General features: G+C 31.2%; 1 protein-coding gene across 1 annotated transcript; it reads left to right on the top strand.

The window, feature by feature from the left end:
* The first annotated feature begins 10,751 nt into the window (after positions 1 to 10,751).
* On the top strand, positions 10,752 to 12,469 carry LOC133806036 (uncharacterized). Its single transcript, XM_062244172.1, has 3 exons — positions 10,752 to 11,459; positions 11,727 to 11,872; positions 11,996 to 12,469. Exons 1-3 carry the CDS (start codon positions 10,871 to 10,873, stop codon positions 12,467 to 12,469), a joined length of 1,209 nt encoding a protein of 402 aa, XP_062100156.1. The 5' UTR covers positions 10,752 to 10,870.
* The last annotated feature ends 9,275 nt before the right edge of the window (positions 12,470 to 21,744 follow it).

The raw sequence follows: 21,744 nt of genomic DNA, 5'->3' as shown, positions 1-21,744 counted from the left end.
TAGTGTTCTCGGTCGATCCACCCACGTAAAATCAGATACATAGTCTGATATCCTGCCTGAGGACTACGAGCTCGGTGATCCACCCTCCACTCCACAGGCCAAGACATCTGTAGTTTCCAATGAAGCCAACAGTCCTAGTGTACGAGTACTACAACCTGAGGAGGCAACTAGCCTTGAAGTTGTCAGGAAGAAACGCAGGCCCAAGCATTTTGATGACTCCACCGACCCAACGAAGAGGATTAGAGTAGATAAACAGGGGCTAGTTGCTGAACCTTTGAGGAAGTGTGATCGCAACAGGAGAAGAGCTTCCATAAGTAGATCATCGGGAGGATTGACAACAAGAGAGATCGAAACGTCCATACTGGGACGCATTGTGTGGCATGGTTCTTGAAGTTGCACACAATCTAGACTTGGCTTTGGGATTCAGTATGTAAATTACATTTATGTTTTCAATTCAATCTTAAAATATATTTATTGTACTAATGAATTTTCATGTTTTTTCAGCATATTGATGCCGCTCTGCACATGATACGCTGCCGACGCCACTTTTATCATGCCGCATTTTGGCAGGATGCTGCGATCATGAACACCACCTTCCCCCAAGTGTGCCTAGGTCGTTGGAATCATTTCAGAGAGACCGACACTAAGTATACATGGGACGACGATGTGCTGAAAATGTTGAAGGGCGATGATAATTAATTCCTCGTATCCTGGCAAAATGTGAGTGAAGTATATTTTTCCTTGCACGTTGGATCGCCATTGAAGTCTCAATTCCAACGTGGTGCATCAACATTTATGATTCCAACCATAGTGTGCTTAGTCCGACTCTATTGGAGGAAGTAATCAAGCCTTGGTGCTTATTGTTGCCTTCATTTTTGCGGTGTTCTGGCATGTTTGACGACCATGACGACCTCCAGACATATCCTGAGCAAAATGCAAAGCCTTTTTCGTATTGTCGTATTTCTCCTAAGGAGTATCTTCAGACTAAGACAAGGTATTCCCCTATTTAATTAGTGTATTTTGAAATCTGAATATTAAAGTTATTTTTATCTTGTATTGACACAAAATCGATTATATGCAGTGGGGATTGTAGTATGTTTACCATCAAACATATTGAGCATTTGGTTTCCATGCTACCACTCGATACCGTTATCGATGAGAACATCCAACATTTCAAGACCAAGTGGTGTGTGGACCTATTCTATCAGAATCTTTCCCTGTGATGCTCTTTACATTTTCTTGATACACCTCTTGTATAGTATAGCATATAGTTAGTTTTGTATATTGTTTTTTATCAAACATTATTTTTTGAAAAAATTATTAAATAAAAAACTACTAAATTCACATAATATGTCTGCCTCGACAAAACTCGATGGGTCAAACGAACTACCTTGATAAGCCTCGATAGCTAAAAAATAATACTAACCAAATCTGCCTCGATAGGACTCGATTGACCTCAATAAAGTCATAATAATACATAATCATGTCTGAATATAATAAGTATTGAATATAATAAATGCAACAAAATCAACTAAATAATTACAAAACATAAATTTTTAAAGCCTAGCCTTACATGACTTCCTATTGTGCTCACTACCACCACATCTGCTACACTTATGTGGCTTGACGATCTTTTCTCTGCGTGAAGCATAGCGGTTTGTCTTTCGCCTACCCACTTTCTGCTTCCTGGGCCTTCCTACAGGGGTTTTCTCAATGAGGACGCCGACAACCATATCTCTGATGTGATTAGGGATTACCCATTCATCCTCGTTCCCAGCAGGGTAAATAGTTTCTTTATAAGTGTCCTTCAGTGCCTCGATTCTATAGTAAGGGGAACACAATGAGTAAATGTTTATGCTTCTTTTTCTGGCTGCAGCAAAAGCATGTACACATGGTATCCCAATGGTTTGGAACATGCAACAAGAGCATGATTTTGTGGCCAAGTTCACCTCACAATCACCATTACCATCGAACACAAGAAATTCATGATGACCAAGGACTTGGACATCTAGGAAAATTGCTTTATCACCTATTTGCTTCAAATCCTTTTCCATCTCAGGTAATTGTACCTGAGTTCTTATGCTTCAACAAACGACCATCTTCTGCTACAAAATCAGTAATTGAACCTGAGTTCTTATGCTCCAACTGACACAGGTATCCAGGTAACTTGGAGTATGATTCCTCAGGTGTCCCTCTGACATACATAAGAGTCTTTTCTCTGCATCTCCACGCCTTCTCATAGCTCATTTTGACCCAAAAATGGTGGTTCATGTCTTCCCTTATGTTGTTTGCCATGTACCAAGTACCATCAGTAGCAAATTTCCTCTTGATTAGGTGCCCAACAACCCACGATGATGCTTGACGGTGGTCCTTATCTCGAATTTATTGTGAGCAAGTGTGTACTTTGTTGTATACAGTAATCTCAAACATTTCAGATTGCATTTTTTTCTTACCCCTCAATCTCCAACCACAATCAGAATCCTTGCAGGTAATGTACCACACATCAGTCCCATATTTCTTCACCATAAACTCAAAATTATTCTTCATCGCAAATATGGATGCATTGGTTTTCAATTCAAGCTTGTTCTGAAAGAACTTGCCAAGTTGCAATTCTCTTGAACAACTACTGCTGGTCCCAGGTATTTGCCGATCTTCTATTTTGCCCTCCTTAGCTACCATAACATCTGAACTCTGTGTTGGAAAATCTGCCCTAATATCTAGCCCACCAAGATCTGTTGCATTAGCAACAGGATCGTCCTTGACATAAGGATCGTAGCCATAGGGATCGTACTCCGCTGTGTCATGCAAATATGGCGGATCTCTAACAGGGATATCATCATGGACTATAACGTCTAGATTTGTCTTGGGAACAAATGTTCCAACCTCACTTTGAGTTATTTTGAAACCATGACATGGGGGAGAAATGTTCTCTTCAAATCGAACTTCTTTATTAACGCTAGGAGAGGCCGATGCATTTCTTATACCCCCCTTCTTAACCAATGTCACACATAGAGGAATGAGTTTCTCTACAGATTTCGATGCTAACCCAATGAATGCACGCACACACCTATCATTTTTTATAACGGTAGGTTTGACAGATTGTGATAGGCATGTGTACGGGATCTCAATTTTCAAGTCATGCACACATTTATCCACTTCAAGCTCATCGTACAGAATATCAAACAGTTGCTTATACGTCACACCTTTCTCCAAAGGCAGAACTTAATTTTCAGCATCCCTCAAAATCCAATCCCTATTTTCGAGTTCCCAAACACCATTGAATGCAACAAATATGGAAATAGTAGAATTTGCATAAAAAAAACAAAAAAAAGGTCAAAAAGTTAAACTACAACAAAAAACAGCAAAATATCGATTTCTATCGATATATATCGAGGCCTATCGAGGTCACATTATCAAGGTATATCGAGGGCAATCAAGGCCTCTCGAGGCAAACAATCCAATTAAATTCTTATACACCTATCGAGTTTTATCGAGGACAGTCGAGGCACATCGAGGCTGTTGGGAAAACTCATACATGATCTTTATTTATTTTCATGTAGATCTAATATTAAACAAATTAATATGAGATAACCTAGAACATGTTTCTAAAATTGAATTAAAAAAGAAACAATGATAAGAATACTTACAGTATTCTCAGGGAAATGAATGAGTCATTCCTTCAGTTTCTCTAACCCTTGTATCCTTTCTGTCGCAGAGTATTATCAAGAAACTGAACCGATCTTCATTTTTCTTCACAGTCTGCCAAAGTATCCTTAGAATCACTTAGACTAGAGTGGGCAATTCTCAACACATGAGAAAGATACAGAGAGAAGAATAGAAAATAACAAAGAGTCTTAGAAAAGGACTTGTGTTAAGAGAGAATCGAAAAACTATCAGAAAATCTGACTTGTGACTTTTGTTTAGACTTATATTTTCAACTCTCTCTAAGTACTGCTTTTATAGACTCAATTAGGCCATTTAATTTAATTGAAAAATCAATAAAATAATAGCCAATTTGAAGCCCTAGGTCGAAATTATCATGGTGATAACTCTACAAAATAGAGTTATTTTACCACATTTTTTATACTAATTGTTGCTTAGTCTTTGAGTTTTTAAGTAATTTTGCATGTATTAGTCTTATTTTAATTTTCTAGATTTTTATATGTTTTTATAGATATTTTATTGTTTTATGTTGTAATTTAATTATTTTAAATTAGTATTGTTAGTTTGAACGCTAAAAATATGATTTTATTGGAATTAAATGTTATGTAAATTAAAATTTAATTAATATTTTCATGGAAGTTTTATGGTATATTTTATTAGTGAAAATATTAAATTTTAATTTAGTTTATGATTATTTTGTAGGAAAGAATGTTGTTTTTGGGCTCTTGAAAAGCAAGAAAAATGATGAAGGAAAATGTGGCATTTTCAAGGAAAAGAATGGAAAAAAAAAATAGCAATTTTAAAAACTAAGGCCCAAGTAGCTTCAGCCCAAGCACCTCCCAGCCAGCCCATCAACGCCTGGGCCCGTCTCCTTTCAGCAGCCATCAAGCCCGTCTCCAGCTCCCTCCAGCCACTCGACCCAGCAAGCATCTTCAGCCCACCACGCCCCAAACAGCCAGCCCCTTTGCACCCCACGGTTTCCCTTCAGCAAGCACGTGGGCCTGCCTACCAGGCCTTCCTTCAGCACCAGCCAACCACACGGGCCCGCCTACTAAGGCCCAAGCCCTGAAGCCCAGCCTGCCACCTTCGGCCCAGCACCCTTCCACAGCTGCCAACATCCACAAAGCTACCATTTTTTGAGCCCAACAAATGCATTTTGTTCCCTTGTCCCCTTGTCCCTAAAATACCAATTTTTACCCAAACTTTTCTACATATTTTACCCAAAAATCATCATTACACCCTAAAATTTATCCCTATTTTCCATATTATTATTAATTTAATTAATTTAAATTGATTATTTTAATACTCCCATTTTGGCTATAAATAGGGAATTTTCAAGACAATTTGGGAGTGCTTATTTTAGGAGAGGTCATACCACAAAGTTTCTACACTTTCAAACCTCTCAATTCTCTTTATCTTCTTCTTCTTTTTGGTTAATTTTCTATGTATTTTTAGAGGAACAATTTGGGGGTTTTCCTCCAAATTTTCCTAAGTTATGTTTGTAATTTTTTTGTTTGTATTTTCTATTCTAGTTATGAGTTTCTAATCTTTTTAAGATTATTAAGGTGATGATGAAACAATATGTAACTAGATAGTATTTATTTTGTATGTTGATTTCCCATTTTGTGCAATAAAGTTTATGGATTTTTCTTTTTCAAATATCTTCTTTCATCTTAAATATCATGTATTTTGGATTGTTAGCACATATTTACACTTTGTTCGTCATTAGTACAAAAACATAATATTCTTTGTGTAAGATGTGTCATTAAATTGTACACATCCAATGCTTAGAACAAAAATATTATGTTTTGCCTTATAAATAGTGTTATTTGATTTTTTGTTGTATCTTTAGGTTGATTCACATTGAATACTTTGAAATTATACTTTTTGAAAAGTGAAGAAAAATCCTATCTTTTTAGAAGTAATTTGTGCTTAAAATTATAAATCTATTTTGAAAATGATAGTTTGATTTATTTTAACTATCACTAAAACTTAAGAATTAATGTACTTATAAATATTATTAAACTTATATTTTGTGGATTCCATTATCTTAATAATCTTTCTTCTACCATCTTGTTTACAATTATAAATTTAAGTATTTATTGTCTTAAATTTCTTTATTATTGTCTTTTATTTTATTTTCATTATACAAAAATCTCATCAATCTTTAGAGCTAGGTTAGAATTTGTTAATTTTGGTTTAAAGTAGTTTTCTTTTCGATTTTAGACAACTCCTTTGGGTTCGACATCCTTGCTTACATGATCACTATTCTATATGAACGATTCGTACGCTTGCGATATAAATATTTAAAACATACTCGTTTTGGGTCCATCACATGGGTTTTAGGCCTGTAAAATTTCCTATTTGATTATAAGCTCATTGGACTTAAAATCAAGGTCTGTATTATTTTCTATTGATTTAATTAATTAAATAATTATTTAAATCCTTTATCAAATTAATTATTTATAATTTGAACCTTGATTTAAACTTATTTATTAATTTAGATACCAATTTATTTTAATTAATAAATCTGCAATAATTTTTCTTTTCTTCTCAAAATTACATAACTCTGTGAAACTATCCAAAATTGACCTGGTCAATTTTGATAATTAAATCAATTAATTGAGACTACCATGGGCGTATGAAATCAAGCTCCAATAAGTTATCATAAATCTAACAAATAAATTTACTAACTTATTAATTCCTCGTGACTCCACTATAGACTCGAAATTGCACTTTTGAATTCATAGAACGCTATATAACAAATATAGACACGCTATTAATTATCCATTGTTACAACCATAATTGTCACTCAATCCTCTATAGATGATCTACAATGAGATAGGACTAAAATACCGTTTTACTCCTCATTGTATTTTATCCTTAAAACACTTAGTTCCTTATAAATGATATTTCAGCAAACTAATTTAATTACTGAAATGAGATCTCTATCATTTAACACATTGAACCAAACTAAAAAGAAACCATCGTTTCACTTTTTCATCAGAAGCTATAGATGTTCACATCTATGATTAACACTCCCACTCAATTATACTACCGAGTTCCCAAGATGTAAGTATGAGCTAGTCCGTAGGGTAAGCTGGTAACAAACAAGTCAAAGAACTCAAATAATACAATTAGTTAGAACACTAACCACTCAGAATTGAGATTGAATTGACCTATGGTCAACTATATGATATGACTAGAATAGATAATAACAGTATATTTACTTATCTTATCAACTGTCAATATCGATCCTGTCCGATGTAACAAATACATCCGATTTTATCTACTTTGCTAATGTTCTGGAAAGAACATAACACCACAATGTGTAAGTAGATCATATCGTAGATTGACAAGTCAGTGTAAATCCTGTGCACTGACTATTCTTAGGACTAACTTATTTTGAATATATAATCATATTTATATACCACTGTGATTACGTCACTATAAATAAGATTAGTTATATGCTCAGAATTTAATAAAAGTTTATATTAAAAAATAATCATGAAAATAAAATATGTGAACAAAGTAATTGACTTAATCAAAACATAATTTATATTATTTTATTGATAATAAAATAAAATTACAAAAAATTTGAATTTTAATTTGGACATAAAACACCAACAAAAATATATATAAAAGTGGAGGGTAAAAGTAAGGAGAATTTATAGCAAATGGCCCAAATTAATTGCATTTGAAGCCCAATGTCCCAATTTTTAAAATGGTAGAAAAATGGCCTTTTTAGATGATTAATTTACTAAATTACCCTTAGTGTATCATTTATATCATCATTCTCAGCAAGAACACGTGAAAGATTAGAGTGATACAACCAAAAAAAATTCTCAGCAAAAAAAAAAAAAAGAGACAACGAGAAGGAGAGGGAGAAGTCGATTTACAGCATTTATTCCTCCATTTTTTCCGCTAAAGAAGAATTTTGGTTAACTTTCACTTGTTTCATATTGCCATCTCCATCTTTCCAGCATTTTCCATTTTCTTCTCCATCTTTCCAGCATTTTCCATTTTCTTTTCAGTGTTTTGAAACAAAAATTTAAGTATATTTGATTTCTTTAGGCCATCATCCAATATTTCGGATCATTCTTCCATTTTTCCACAAATCTAGAGGTATTTCTCTTCCTTTTCATTATTTTTTGTTTTTCTTTCTGATTAGTATACTCATTTTCTTGTGTAAATGGGTTAGAGACTATTTGCAATATTATATTGAATTGCTTAATGACATTCATGCGATATTATATTGAATTGCTTATTCTCATTCATGCGAAATTACACAAATTGAAATGAACAATTATTTTTCTTCCATATATTCTTTGTACGGTTCAGGAACATTTCTGTTTTAGGTGGCCATCAATCTAGCATTGATTGATTTTGTCTCTAGTATTGTTTCTGTGAAACCATTGTGGCCTAGAACTAAATGCATTTTCAGAATTGTATATTTCTCTTCCATATATTATTTGTACGGTTCAGGAACATTTCTGTTTTAGGTGGCCATCAATCTAGCATTGATTGATTTTGTCTCTGGTATTGTTTCTGTGAAACCATTGTGGCCTAGAACTAAATGCATTTTCAGAATTGTATATTTTTAATTTATCTCTACATATGTTGTATGTAGACAATAAGTGATAGCATACAACCCATTATGGATAGCAATTTTGATGAGGTTCAACAAATTTGGTTTTAACTTTGTATTATTGTTATAGCCAAAGACTTAGATGTGTTTGCAATGAACCCTCCAAGGAGAGTTTAAAAGAAGTTCTTATAGCTCTTCAAGCATTTAGTTTGCATCTCAAAGCTAAATGAATAAGGCTTTAATTTATGTGCAATTTTAATATTTTGTCATTTGGAGTTACTATTTAGGATTCTTATAATTTTCTCTTGGAATCTGTATTGAGATATACTAATGAATGATTTCTGATTATTTTTTTTGTTCCCTCTGCATCTATGTCAGCATATGTATTTTATATCCTAGCATCTAATACAAATGGACTGATTTCTTGTGCCACCATTAGCTTTTTTGTTATTATTATTAATTTTAAAAGTTTTATGTGTTAAATATTAATGGGGTCTTCATTACAAATTGGCAATTTAAGTCACTTGGCTTGAAGTCTTTTGCACTCCCAGCTGTCCATTTTTTACTGATTTGCTTCTAAATACAAGACTATTAATTTTGCCTCACAATTGTTTATGATTATATTTTAATGATTTCCTTGGAAGGGTATATTTGTTTTTGAGAATCTTTGCTTTGCTTATATGGTTTCTTTCTGAGTTCATAAAGTGCAAAAATACATGGTGGTGTTCTAAATGCTAGAGTGGTCAAATAGTTTTTTGAAGCAAATATAATGAGACATGCCAATTTGAGTTTCTTTTCCATAACTCAACTCTTCCATCAATGAAAGTCTCTTTTAAGTTGGTTTTGTCATCATATATTTGATCAAAATTCTGAATTAAATAGGCTATTTAACCATTGGAAGGTGCCCATGAAGTTTAGTTGCAATATAAATTATTAAATGTGCTTGTTGAAATGTATTAAATGGGTTTGTTGAAATGTATTTGATTGGTATATCTGTTTTGTGTGGTGTCATATACCACACTTGGTTTGCCAATATTATTCCAAATTTTTTCTCCTTTTTATGTTGTATATGGTTTCATAATTTTGGTATATTTATTTTAATATCTTATGCTATTTTACTTTCTAGCATGTGTAATAATGTTGTGGTATACTAAGTTGTGTTTTCTAATCTTCCTTCTTTCTTATAATTTTTTTTTTCAGTTATGGGAAAGGTTCCTATTACAATATTGTATGATGGACATTGGAATGACAACAAAAAATTCGTGGGTTATAGGTTGACAGCTATGTTGCTTAACGACAATGCCACATTTTTAGATGCTTTACAACTATTGTATAAAGAGTTGCCTCTAAAGTTGGATTGTCATCGCCACTACATTAGGATTTTTGTTGATATGAACCTTGGAGAGAATGGAAATAATATTTTAGAGGTTATGGGTGATAGTGGTATGAGTTGGTACCTACATATGGAAAAATCTGATAAAGAAATGAAATACCCACTCATTGTAAGTTTTGAGGAGCGTCCAATGGTTGAACTAATTCAAAAGTCCATTGAGAATAGTCGTTTGTTGTTGGAGTCTGTTACTGATCACTCCTCTATAATGGATTCAGATTTGTCTTCAAAGTTTGGCACAAACTTTGAAGTAGGTTCATCGTCAAATTCTCATGGTGGGAGCAGTGGTAGTTCAACTGTTCTAAGTACCAGCACGAACAATTCTCCAACTTCAGAAAACGTAGACTCTATATTTGTAGATCCCATTGGATTGGAAGATCTGAAATTCAAATACTTCTTTGAAAATAAAGAAAAGTTGAAGACTGCATTAGGGTTGATCTCAATTAAGAAATTTTTTGAATTTGTGACTATTAAGTCTAACCAAACTAGATTGGTTGTCAGATGTGTAGTTCCAAATTGTGAATGGTACATGAGGGCTTCAAAGTATGGAAATGGAGATTTTTGGATGGTAAGGAAGTATGTCAAGGATCATACTTGTCCAATTGATGTTGTGTTAAATGATCATCGTCAAGCTACTAGCAAATTAGTGAGTGATTGTGTAACTAACTTGCTAAGAGATGATGCAACAACATGTCCTAAAAAGATAGTAGCTCGTATGTTGAGAGATTATGGGGTCCATATTAGTTACTTCAAAGCTCGTATGGCAAAGGAAAAGCATTGGAGGCATTACAAGGATCTGCTGATGAGTCATATGCTCTATTGCCATCATATCTCCATGCTTTAAAGTCTTCTAATCCTGGTATGTGATTGTTTGGTTTGTAATTTTTTGTTTTGTTTTTGTGTATGTCTTTATGGTGTAGTTTTTTTTATTGATATATCTATATATTTTTCTTTAATAAAATATGTTTATGATGTACTTTGCACATATTTCAATAAATAACACATATTTCTATGTAGTTTTTTTGTTATTTATTGTTTATCATGTTTAGTATATCAGTTTTTGTCATCAGTATATATATTTTTTCAACTATAGTATATGTGTTTCCTGTACTGAGTGGGAAAAACAAGCCATCTTTTTATATAAATTGTGTTTATGATTTGTACAATCATTTCCATTTGTAGGCTCAGTGGTTGATTATCAAACTGATGATGAAGGCAGATTCTTGTATATGTTCATGGCATTTGGAGCTTCCCTTGAAGGATGGAAGTATTGTAGGCCAGTCATATCAGTTGACGGAACATTTTTAATAGCTAAATTTGCAGGAACATTGTTCATGGCATGTGCCATGGATGCCAATAATCATATATTCCCAATAGGTTTTGGCATCGGAGATTCTGAGAATGATTCTTCTTGGATTTGGTTTTTCCAAAGATTAAGAGGTGCATTAGGAACTCGAGATAATTTGGTTATTGTTTCAGACAGACACAGGAGTATTGAGAATGCAATATCTACTGTGTATCCAGATGCAGAACATGTCCTATGCACCTATCATTTGTTGAACAACCTAAAATCTGCATTGAAGTTCAAGGGCCATGATGTGCTATTTGAGAATTGTTCAAGAGCTTATTTAAAGATTGACTTTGAGTTTTATATGCGCCAAATGGAGTCAATCAAACCAAGAATTCGTGAATATCTTCTTCAAGTTGGATATGAGAAATGGGCTAGATCATATTCTACTAGAAGAAGATACACCATTATGACCTCAAATATATCTGAAAGCTTAAATTCTGTTTGGAAAGAAGCTAGAGACTTTCCTGGTATATGTTTGATTCAGATTTTTTTTTCTGGTTTTCTTGTTATCTATTGTTTGGTATATTCATTTTCTATTATGGTATATTGTATTTTGTAACTGGCATATTGAGAAATATACAAGATGCAGCAAAAAGTATTGCTTATTTTATTTGTTAAACTAGAAAAAAAAAATTATAAAGTTTATGGTATATGATTTCCAGTAGCATGTATATGTATGTAATATATATATATTGTTTTTACATATTGATCTAATGTTGTTTCTTAACTATCAGTTGTAGCTTTATTGGAAAATTTAAGGCAAAAGGTTCAAAATTGGTTTGATACACGTCGTTTGGAAGCAGCAAGCACATTTACAAGGTTGTCAAAATGGGCAGAAGACCAGCTTGTTGAGCAAAATCGTCTAGGTAGAACTATGGATGTAAGTCAACTTTAGCTATTTTTTTTATTTACCTATGTGTACATTTTTTTTTACCAATGACAGTATATATATAGTACCTTTAGTGCACATGTTTCAATATTGATTAATGTTTTTCATACTCAGGTATACTCTGTTGGTCATCAAATTTACCAAGTTGTTGATGGTAACTTAGAATTTGTTGTTGAAATTCTAAAGCGCAGTTGCACTTGTCGCAAGTGGGACTTAGATGAAATCCCTTGCTCGCATGCATGTGCTGCCATAAGAAAAGCAAACTTGTGCCATTATACTTATGTCTCTGACTTTTACATGAAGGATGCTTTTGTGAGCACATATAATGGAATAATCCATCCAGTGGGAAGTCAAAAGTTTTGGGATATTCCTGATATTGTCAAAGATCATGTTGTACTGCCACCCATTGTAAGGAGAAGAGCTGGTAGACCAAAAAAGAAGAGGATTCCTTCGGCTGGTGAAAAAAGGAGGCAAATCAAGTGTGGTAGGTGCAATGAAAATGGACACAATCGTAAAAGATGTAGAAATGCTATTCATGTGAAGATGAAATCTATGAAGAGGCTGAAATCTTGTGTTCATCCTCAATAAACATTCACTTTAGTTTTACCACTTTTAGTTTACTATTTGTTGGATTTGGAACATCAGGATGTTTTCCACTAATAATTTGGGTATATTCAATTGGTTATAGGTCATGTTAGAAATATGAGTGTGTTCAATTAATTGATGACATTTATCTTTGAAAGTGTTATATCTCAATTAGATTTGATGTTTCAAATACATTATGGTATCTTCTGTAATCAAATTTAAAATGTTATATAAGTTTAAAAGTATATTTGTTTTTTGAACTATTGTATATGACAGTGGCTATTGCTTATGGTTTATTAAAAAAAAAATAGGGTACATATATTATTATTTATTGTAGTATATCACAACACCTGTTGCTTTTGATTACATATAAAAAAAAATTATGGTATATAAGTTTATCATAATGGTATATATGTTATTTGTGTTACAGTATATCAGATATAGAAATATCTGAAGAGATTTTTTTTTTTTTGTACATAATTTCATTAGCATGGTCTATCTCCTATTTGTATTACGGTATATGTATTTTGTATGTATAACTTGCAATAGAAAAAAATCTGGTATGGCACATAAGTTTACAAGATCAGTATATCTATTGTTTGCTTTACAGTATACCACTGTTATTGTTTTCTTACAATACCTCTATATATATGTATGTTGTGGTATAGGAGTTTATTAAAATAGTATATCTATAGTGAACACCAGTATATTAATTTAGGCTAATTTTAATTAGCTATGTTATATAGAATGAAAAAAAATGGTATATTTATTTGTGGTATATAAGTTTAAAAGTGTAGTATTTCTGATATTTTTATAATGGTATATCACTGCCTCTATTACTTATTAATTGTTTGTTTTATTGTATATTAGAATTAAAATTACATTATGTTAAAATAAAAGTTCAGAAAGAAAACTTGTTTCTGGCAACTTCCAATAATAATAACACTATTATTTATTTCTTAAAGTATATCACTTTGTATATATATATATATATTGTGGTATATGAGTTTAATACTATAGTATATTTGTTTTGAAAACTGGTATATTAGTTGAGGTTAATTTTATTTAGCTATAAAAATAAAAATATGGTATATATATTTGGGGTATATAAGTTTAAAGGTATGGTATATATGTTTTTTGTATAACGGTATATCATTGTTTCTATTGCTTCTCGTAAATTAAAAAAATTAGCTTATGTCAAATATAAGTTAAATAATTTCATTGGTATATAGTTTTTAAATGATTATAAGAATATTTTTTTCTATGGTATATTAGAACTCATGAATGGTAATTTCTTTATGTTATGGAGAAACATTTTTTTTAACTATGGTTTTATTTGCATTGTATATATGTTATTTGACTTGTAGTATACCATATTCAAGTATCCATATTAATTAATTTTGTTAAAAATAAAAAAATACATTTATATCTATTATTTATACCATGTTTTATTTATTATTTGTTTTATGTTATACCATATGATAAAAAGTAAAAAGTAAAAGCTTTTGGCATACATGTTTAATAGTATAGCATATCTATAATTTATATGACAGTATATCATAATTATCAATAGCTTGTCTTTGCATATATTATAGTATATAAGTTTACAACTTTGGTATATCTTTGGTTTGTCTAATGGTATATAAGTTTACAACTTTAGTATATCTGTGGTTTGTCTATATTTGTTGTGTTATACGAGTTTATTAAAAATGATATATCTATAGTGAACACCAGTATATTAGTATAATTGAATAACATCTTTTAACTAAGATATCTTTTAATTACATATGAATATCCAACTTTTTGTACAGAAATATTAAAAAAAAAAGTTGTTCGTATGTGGTAAGTTTACAAAACCATTTCTGTATCGCTATCAGTATTTCTCCTCTGTTTTTCCTTTCCCCAAGCATAAAGCTCCACAGCTAACTTTTCACGAAAGAATCGCATTTTTTGGTTTGTGATATCTTTTAAACTATTGTTCGACATCAAAGCTTCAGCTCTCTTGATGACAAACATTCCACAATCAAATCTGCATTAGACAAAAGACACAAAAAAAGTCATATTTTTTTCTAAAAAAACAAGATATAACAGATGACAAAGCATATATACAACAAACAAAAGTGATATACTAGAGCTTTTGTACTAGAGACAAACATCCCCATCATTTTAACAAAGCTAAAATGTAAAGATATATACTAAAAAGTTTGGCATACATCCAATAAGATTCATTTTTATTCAAAGTTTGCAAAAAAATATTTAAACTTACCCATTTTGTTGAACTTCCAAGTCTTCCACAAATTCCATATCAAAATCTCCTTCTTCAATATTTTTCCTTTCCTTGTAAAAATTTATAGATTGTAGAAGCATGGGTATCATCATTGAGTATGCAGTTACAGCTGTCATGACATTCTTCTTGTGCCCTTTCCCAGCCATGCTATCATATATTTTAATCTTTTTGCTCTTCAAGACGATTTCAACAAGCACTCAATGGTACATATCGCGTATGTAAACAGGGCTGTAGATAAAGTCCACATTAATCCATGGTGTAGGAATTCTCATTTTCTTCCCATTTGCACAATTCAGTAGGTAAGCATAAGGCTTTTTTTCCCAAGAGAACTGTTCGCTTGGATTGTTGATATATGTCTCCCAAGCTTTGTTGATGTAGCGATCACATATGGCATCCATTGTTGTGCACCTTGTGTTATTATGTCTAAATTTTTTACGCAAATAATAGAATACAACATCCATATGCTGAAAGAACAATAAGTTAATATTATTAAATGCATCTATTAACATAGAAGCATGGAAGAAAACATGACAAATATACCATTCTTCAAAAAACATATACAAGAAAATAAAAATGAGCAAGACAAATATATCATTCATCAAAAGACATAAATAAAAAAGAGCACAAGTAAAATATACTATCTTTCAAAATGCATATACCAGCAAATAAAAAGATCACAAGACAAATATACCATCCTCCAAAATTCATATACTAGAAAATACATATACCATTATTCAAAATATATATACCATTATTCAAAATGCATATACCAGAAAATAAAAATAGCACAAGAAAAATATACCATCCTTCAAAATTCATATACTAGAAAATAAAAAAAGAGAATAAGATAAATATATCATTATTGAAAATACATATACCAAAAAATACAAAAGAGCAAGACAAATATACCATTATTCAAAGTACATATACCAGAAAACAAAAAAGAGCACAAGTAAAATATACTATCTTTCAAAATGCATATACCAGCAAATAAAAAGATCACAAGACAAATATACCATCCTTCAAAATTCATATACTAGAAAATACATATACCATTATTCAAAATATATATACCATTATTCAAAATGCATATACCAGAAAATAAAAATAGCACAAGAAAAATATACCATCCTTCAAAATTCATATACTAGAAAATAAAAAAAGAGAATAAGATAAATATATCATTATTGAAAATACATATACCAAAAAATACAAAAGAGCAAGACAAATATACCATTATTCAAAGTACATATACCAGAAAACAAAAAAGAGCACAAGTAAAATATACTATCTTTCAAAATGCATATACCAGCAAATAAAATAAATAAACTAATGCAGCAGCAATAACAAATACTCCAGTCCAAAGGATAAGTTTTGCAAATAAAAATATACATTATATGAGGCAAAACACAGAAGAAAAGAAACTTACATAATCACTAATACATTTTATCGGCGACCATATATCATAGAACCACATTTTGTGCTTCACAACATCTTTCACAAAGTTAAATGGTGGATCAATCGCTTCCTTTTCTACATATGTCCTATAAAAGAACAGATAAAATGATCATTATATGTAATTAAATTTTTAATATTTCTTAAATTAAAATAGTGAATAATTTTACCCTTTTCGTTCATCGAAACCTTCTTTCAGCCACTTTGCAAAATCCTTACATAATGTTAGTGCTGGTGGTTTGTCGATCTCATCTGTAAATGGGTGATTTATTATGTTTTCTTCATCTTCTAAAGTTGAGGCTTGCTGAAATGGTGAGGCTTGTTTTAGTGGTGGAATTGCTTGAAGTGGGTAGACAAGCAATGGAACTTGCTGAAATGGTGAGATTTCTTCAAGTTGTTGGACTGCTTGAAGTGGGGAGACAAGCAATGGAGCTTCCAAAGGTGATATCCCTAAATCAAAAGAAGGTTGAGAGTGTTTTGGTGTTGTGGGAGTGTCTGGCTTTGCTCTCTTTATACGTGTACTCTCTCCTTCAGCTGACCCAAACTTCGTAGTGTATGGTGACTTCTGAGCAATTCCAGGTTTTATTGTCCTTTTTCCAAGCTCCTTGGGTTCTTCAAAAACCTATAGCAATAAAAGAAAATCAGTATACATATTTTCATATTAGCTAGTATATCATTTGATATACCATTCTTATATTTACATCATAAAAATATCATGTATATATATATTGATAGCTTAAGACATTAGAATATTTTAATAATCATCATATTTCATATATTATAAATATGAAATGAAGTTTATAGATTTACATAATGTTATAAAAAGTGTAGTGCAGCTACTGAAGTTAAACAACAAATGATCTGAAGTTTTTATGAAATTAAACAACAATATCTATTGACATAAAGTTAAACAACAGATATTATTAAAGTATTCAATAATTAGTCTTCCTCCTCCTCTTCTTCTTCATGAGACCTGCCTTTTTTTCTTCTACTTTCTTTTTTCTTGTGTACACTCCTTGCTTCTTTTCTTTTTTTTTTTTTTTGCAAAATTAACAAAAAGAAAAAAAAACTTATTTTTGCACTAATATAATAGAGAGATATGTATTAATATTGCAAAGGCAAAATTAAATATACCATTAAAATATTTCAACAACCAAATAATTATATAATATATACTGATATATACCAGAATTTGAAATTTTGTTTCTATATTTTCTTGCTCTTGTTGATGTTCTTGTTCTACAATTGCAGCTGATTGTTCCTAAATAACAATTGATAAGTTTAAATATTATTAAAAAAAATAATGCATGTATATAAATATATATACCAGAGGCTATAATAGATATACAAGAGGAAAAACAGATATATCAAAACAAATATAAATTTATGCATATATATATATATATATAACCAAAAACAAATGAGAAACGATAGACAAATTACCAAATAATTGTATACCATATACCTCAATTTCAACTTGTTGTTCAATATTTTCTTGTTCTTTTCCTTCAACAGTTGTTGCTTGTTCCTAGAAACAATGGTAAAATTTAGTATTATAAAAGAAAGTATATAAATATATATATTATAGGCTATAATTGCTATAAGAGCAAAAAAGATAATTAAACTAATTGAAAATAAATATGCCCCATTAAAAAGGTATATATCACATATACATTAACTGAAATTTTCCTTTCAAACACTTTTGTTTGTTATAAAAGTATAACATCAAATTATATATATATCAAAGGCAAACTATGAAACAACTACCTCAATTTCAACTTCAATTTGTACTTCAGCAGGTTCTTGTTGCAGTGGTGATGGGCTGGTCATTATTGGTGATTCATCCTACAAAATGATTTTCATTTTTAGTATTTTAGAAGAAAATTTACATTAGTATATAAACACATATACCTTAACCCAAACTAGATATACCTAAGGTAAAAACACATATACTAAAAACACAATTATAAATATCTGTCAAAGATAAAAAAAAACTTTAAATATTCTATATTGCATGTTATATATATATATATACTTCATATACCTCCATTGGTTCTTCTTGATCATATGTTTGTGCCTCTGTTGTTCTCCTTGCTAATGACACATTTGTATTGCCTTTGTTTTTTTCCAAGTTGTCTTCAAAAAATTTCTTGTGGATGGCATAAATGATCCTCTTCATGTCATTTATTTCAGATTCCAAGTGATCATTTTGTGTCAAAATCTTCTCATTTTGTCTGAGAAGCTTCTCATTTTGCTTGAGAAGCTCACTGATGTCGAAATTGTACTCAGCTTTAGAAGATTGTCCAGCTTCTTCTTGAATTTCCTCATTGAATTCAGCATCTCTGAATTCAACCATGTAGCTTTTCCTCATCTCTTCATCAGTTGGTATCATTTGAAATAAAGAAACCTGAAAATGACAAATTATATTTCAATTAGTCACAACATAGTAGACCGAACTATATACCAAAGTTGAAGTTTTATATACCAAAATAAAAATAGCATAATCTACTAAATATACACATTTATTTGAAACATCATAAGAGTTTTAAGTTTGAATTACTTACATTGGGAGCCTGAAACACCTTGGTGGAAATGTTCTCAAAAGTTGGTTGCTCAGGTTGCTCAGTAGAAGACCAATTTGTTATTCTAGGGATTTGGTCTCCTATTTTGTTTGCATAGATATGGGTAGTTCCTATAATCTCAAATGCAAAAATTTGTAAGGCAATTGCACATCCATCAACAGGATAATTCCCCCCATCACTCGTCCTATGTGGTGCCTTTTTGAGCCCTTTAAAGGTGAGATCAAATGATACTCTCCCCCAATGATAATCATCAAAAACAAAATAATTATCCACCATATCTATGTGTTTTTTTTCAATAACTTTTGTTGGTTGGCTGCCAAGAAGAAAATTTTCTACTAAATGTAACCTAGCAAGCTTCAACAACAAATCCTCATCACATCCATCATATTTTATAAAAGTATCTTCTAATTGTTTTTTTGTGACCGATTTATTTTCAGGAAATAAGTTTGTCCAAATAGAACCCCGCTTAAATGTCATGCTTTCTATAGAAGGATCTATTTTTGTTTTCAATCCCATGATAATACTAAACTCTTTCAAACCAAAACTATATACATGGTCATTCACCATGTATTTTAATTCATCATCTCCACTCTCTAGAGTCCTAAGCACCATATGGTGTACTAGTGCATTCATGGGTGTAATCTTTAAGTCTAATAAATGTCCTAGAGAGCCTTTCTTAAAAATACTCATCAATCTAGCACCTAATTTTGTTTTTATTGATTCTATAACTCCCAACTTTCCTAGAAACTGAAGCTTCTTTTTGTTCCATTGATTTACCGATGTAATATATTCCATTTTCTTGTACTCCTGTATAGAACACATATGTCATACCATAAGTTAATAAAAAAAACAAAACCAGTAAAATGCAAACAATGGCATGTAAATCAAACCAAAGAGAAAAACAAGAAGAGTAGAAAATAGGTATACTTAAGAGCAGCTATGCGTCTGGTGACAAAATAGATTCAAGTTTCAGCAACAAGGAGGTGAAACTAAGAAAAACCAAACAACCAACAAAACTAAAAAATATTGTGTAGAAAGACTGTTCAGTTGACAAAGCAAATAAACAAAATCTCAAGTGACAAAGAAGGAAAGTTAAGAATAATACCATGAACTAATTAATCAAAACAAAAACTACATAACCCGGTGATATTTGTTTTTTAATTTTTAGCCATTTATCACCACTTACACAGAAAAGAACCACTGAAAAACATGCTAGGGAACCAAAGTCTAATCTATAAACAAAGATATCAATGATTACCCAATTGCATAGTTGCTCCTTTCAATATTCAATATATTCAGTCAGTCAACTTTTGTTGAATTCTCCAGTACTAGAGCTAGATACACCATCAATATCAACATCCCTGGACCTTCTGAAAGAGGCATTTATAGCCTTTGTGTTAAGATATTCTGTTGTTTTGTTTCATTCAATTGAGGTTTAATTTCAGGTGAGAAACTAGAAGGAAAAGAGGACTGCAATAAGGTAAGTTTATGATGCAAAATTTTATCTTAATTTGTTTATTGACCATGATTGTTACTGCCTTGATACACTATTATGTTATATGTGCTCTCTGTTTTAACCAGAGCAAAATCTGTTTACTTGGAATATCAATATATTTATTATATATGAAAAACAAAAAAAACAAAAAAAGACTAGAATTGCATGTAACATAAGCAAGGTCAAATATTTTACCTTAACACAAACCAAAGTATTGTGTAGGAAAATGGAAGAACAAAATGAAATTGTATTGATCTGAAATTGTTGATTACAAATGAGGGAACATAATCAAGAAAGGTAAGAGCCTAACAACTAACAAATTAACTAACCTAAGCTAATTACAAGAAAAGAAAATAACAGTAAAAGAAGCTAACTGTGTATAAGAATAACTATTTATTTTGCAGGCAAGTTTTACTGGTATTTGAAATTATAATATGTCTAGCCATACTCTTTTAGCTTTGAACAGTTGAGATATATGAACTTTCTTCATCGTTATATGTATGTATTACTATGAGATATGGAGAGGTTGGACTTTAAATTGTGAGATATCGAATTATTGTGCCAAACAAAAAGCTACTGTGTATGGCTATAACTGAGGTTGGACTTTAATTTTTATTGCTTGAATTTTATAAGAGCAAAGTTGTTACTTGTAACAAATATATATATATATATAAATTAGTTCATTATTTTCAAGGTTGAACAGACAATGAAACTAAGAGATATTGTGCAGAAAGACTACTGAGTTGACAAAGTAGATCAAAGAGAAGTAATCTCAAGAGAAAAAGGAAAGTTAAAAATTATACCATGAACTAATTAAGCATTCCTAGAACTAAGCAATCAGATCAAATATATAAAAAAAATTCAAATATCTCAACTAATAACTCCTAAAAATGCAGGAACCTAGATGGAAATCTGAAGTAAATGATCAAATAAGAGCCAAAGAGACAGAAAGATAGAACTTACAAAGGGCTTAGAGGATTCAACAACAGTCAATTTGAGGTGTTAGTTTCGGTCTTCGACAATGGCAGTGAGTGACTTAGCTTCGGTCTTCGACAATGGCAGTGTGATTGGCTTAGCTTCGGTCTTCAACGATGTGGGTTGTCGGAGATGTCAATGATGTTCGTGGTGATGTTAGGATTGAGAGCTGAAAGTTGAAAGATGTGAATAATAAAAAGGGAAAGGTTGTGAATGTTAAAAATTAGGGATTTTGAATAGAAAGGTTATTTTTGTAATTTTGGTACTCTAATTAATTACATTTGGCCATTTTGTTAAAATTTTCAAAACGGAGACATTTGTCTAATTAGTATCTAAGTTTGGAGCTATCATTCTCCAAGCCCCTAAAAGTAAGTCCGAACCCCTGTCTCAAATGACCTAAAGGAATCCAACATTATTTCTCCACTATATCTATACTATTATTATTATTATGTTAGTAAAATAGGGCATAAGGAGCTCTTGGCCA

Source organism: Humulus lupulus, chromosome X (assembly GCF_963169125.1).
Source record: "Humulus lupulus chromosome X, drHumLupu1.1, whole genome shotgun sequence".
Lineage (NCBI taxonomy): Eukaryota > Viridiplantae > Streptophyta > Magnoliopsida > Rosales > Cannabaceae > Humulus > Humulus lupulus.
Note: the sequence above shows the minus strand (reverse complement) of the source record. Positions and strands in the feature narration are given on the sequence as shown.

What these genes read in the sequence shown, in the direction of transcription:
- LOC133806036 (XM_062244172.1), top strand. Translation starts at nt 10,871, where the DNA reads ATGTTCATGGCATTTGGAGCTTCCCTTGAAGGATGGAAGTATTGTAGG. An exon ending in AGAAGCTAGAGACTTTCCTG is followed by an intron (nt 11,460 to 11,726) that starts GTATATGTTTGA and finishes CTTAACTATCAG; the next exon opens with TTGTAGCTTTATTGGAAAAT. An exon ending in GTCTAGGTAGAACTATGGAT is followed by an intron (nt 11,873 to 11,995) that starts GTAAGTCAACTT and finishes TTTCATACTCAG; the next exon opens with GTATACTCTGTTGGTCATCA.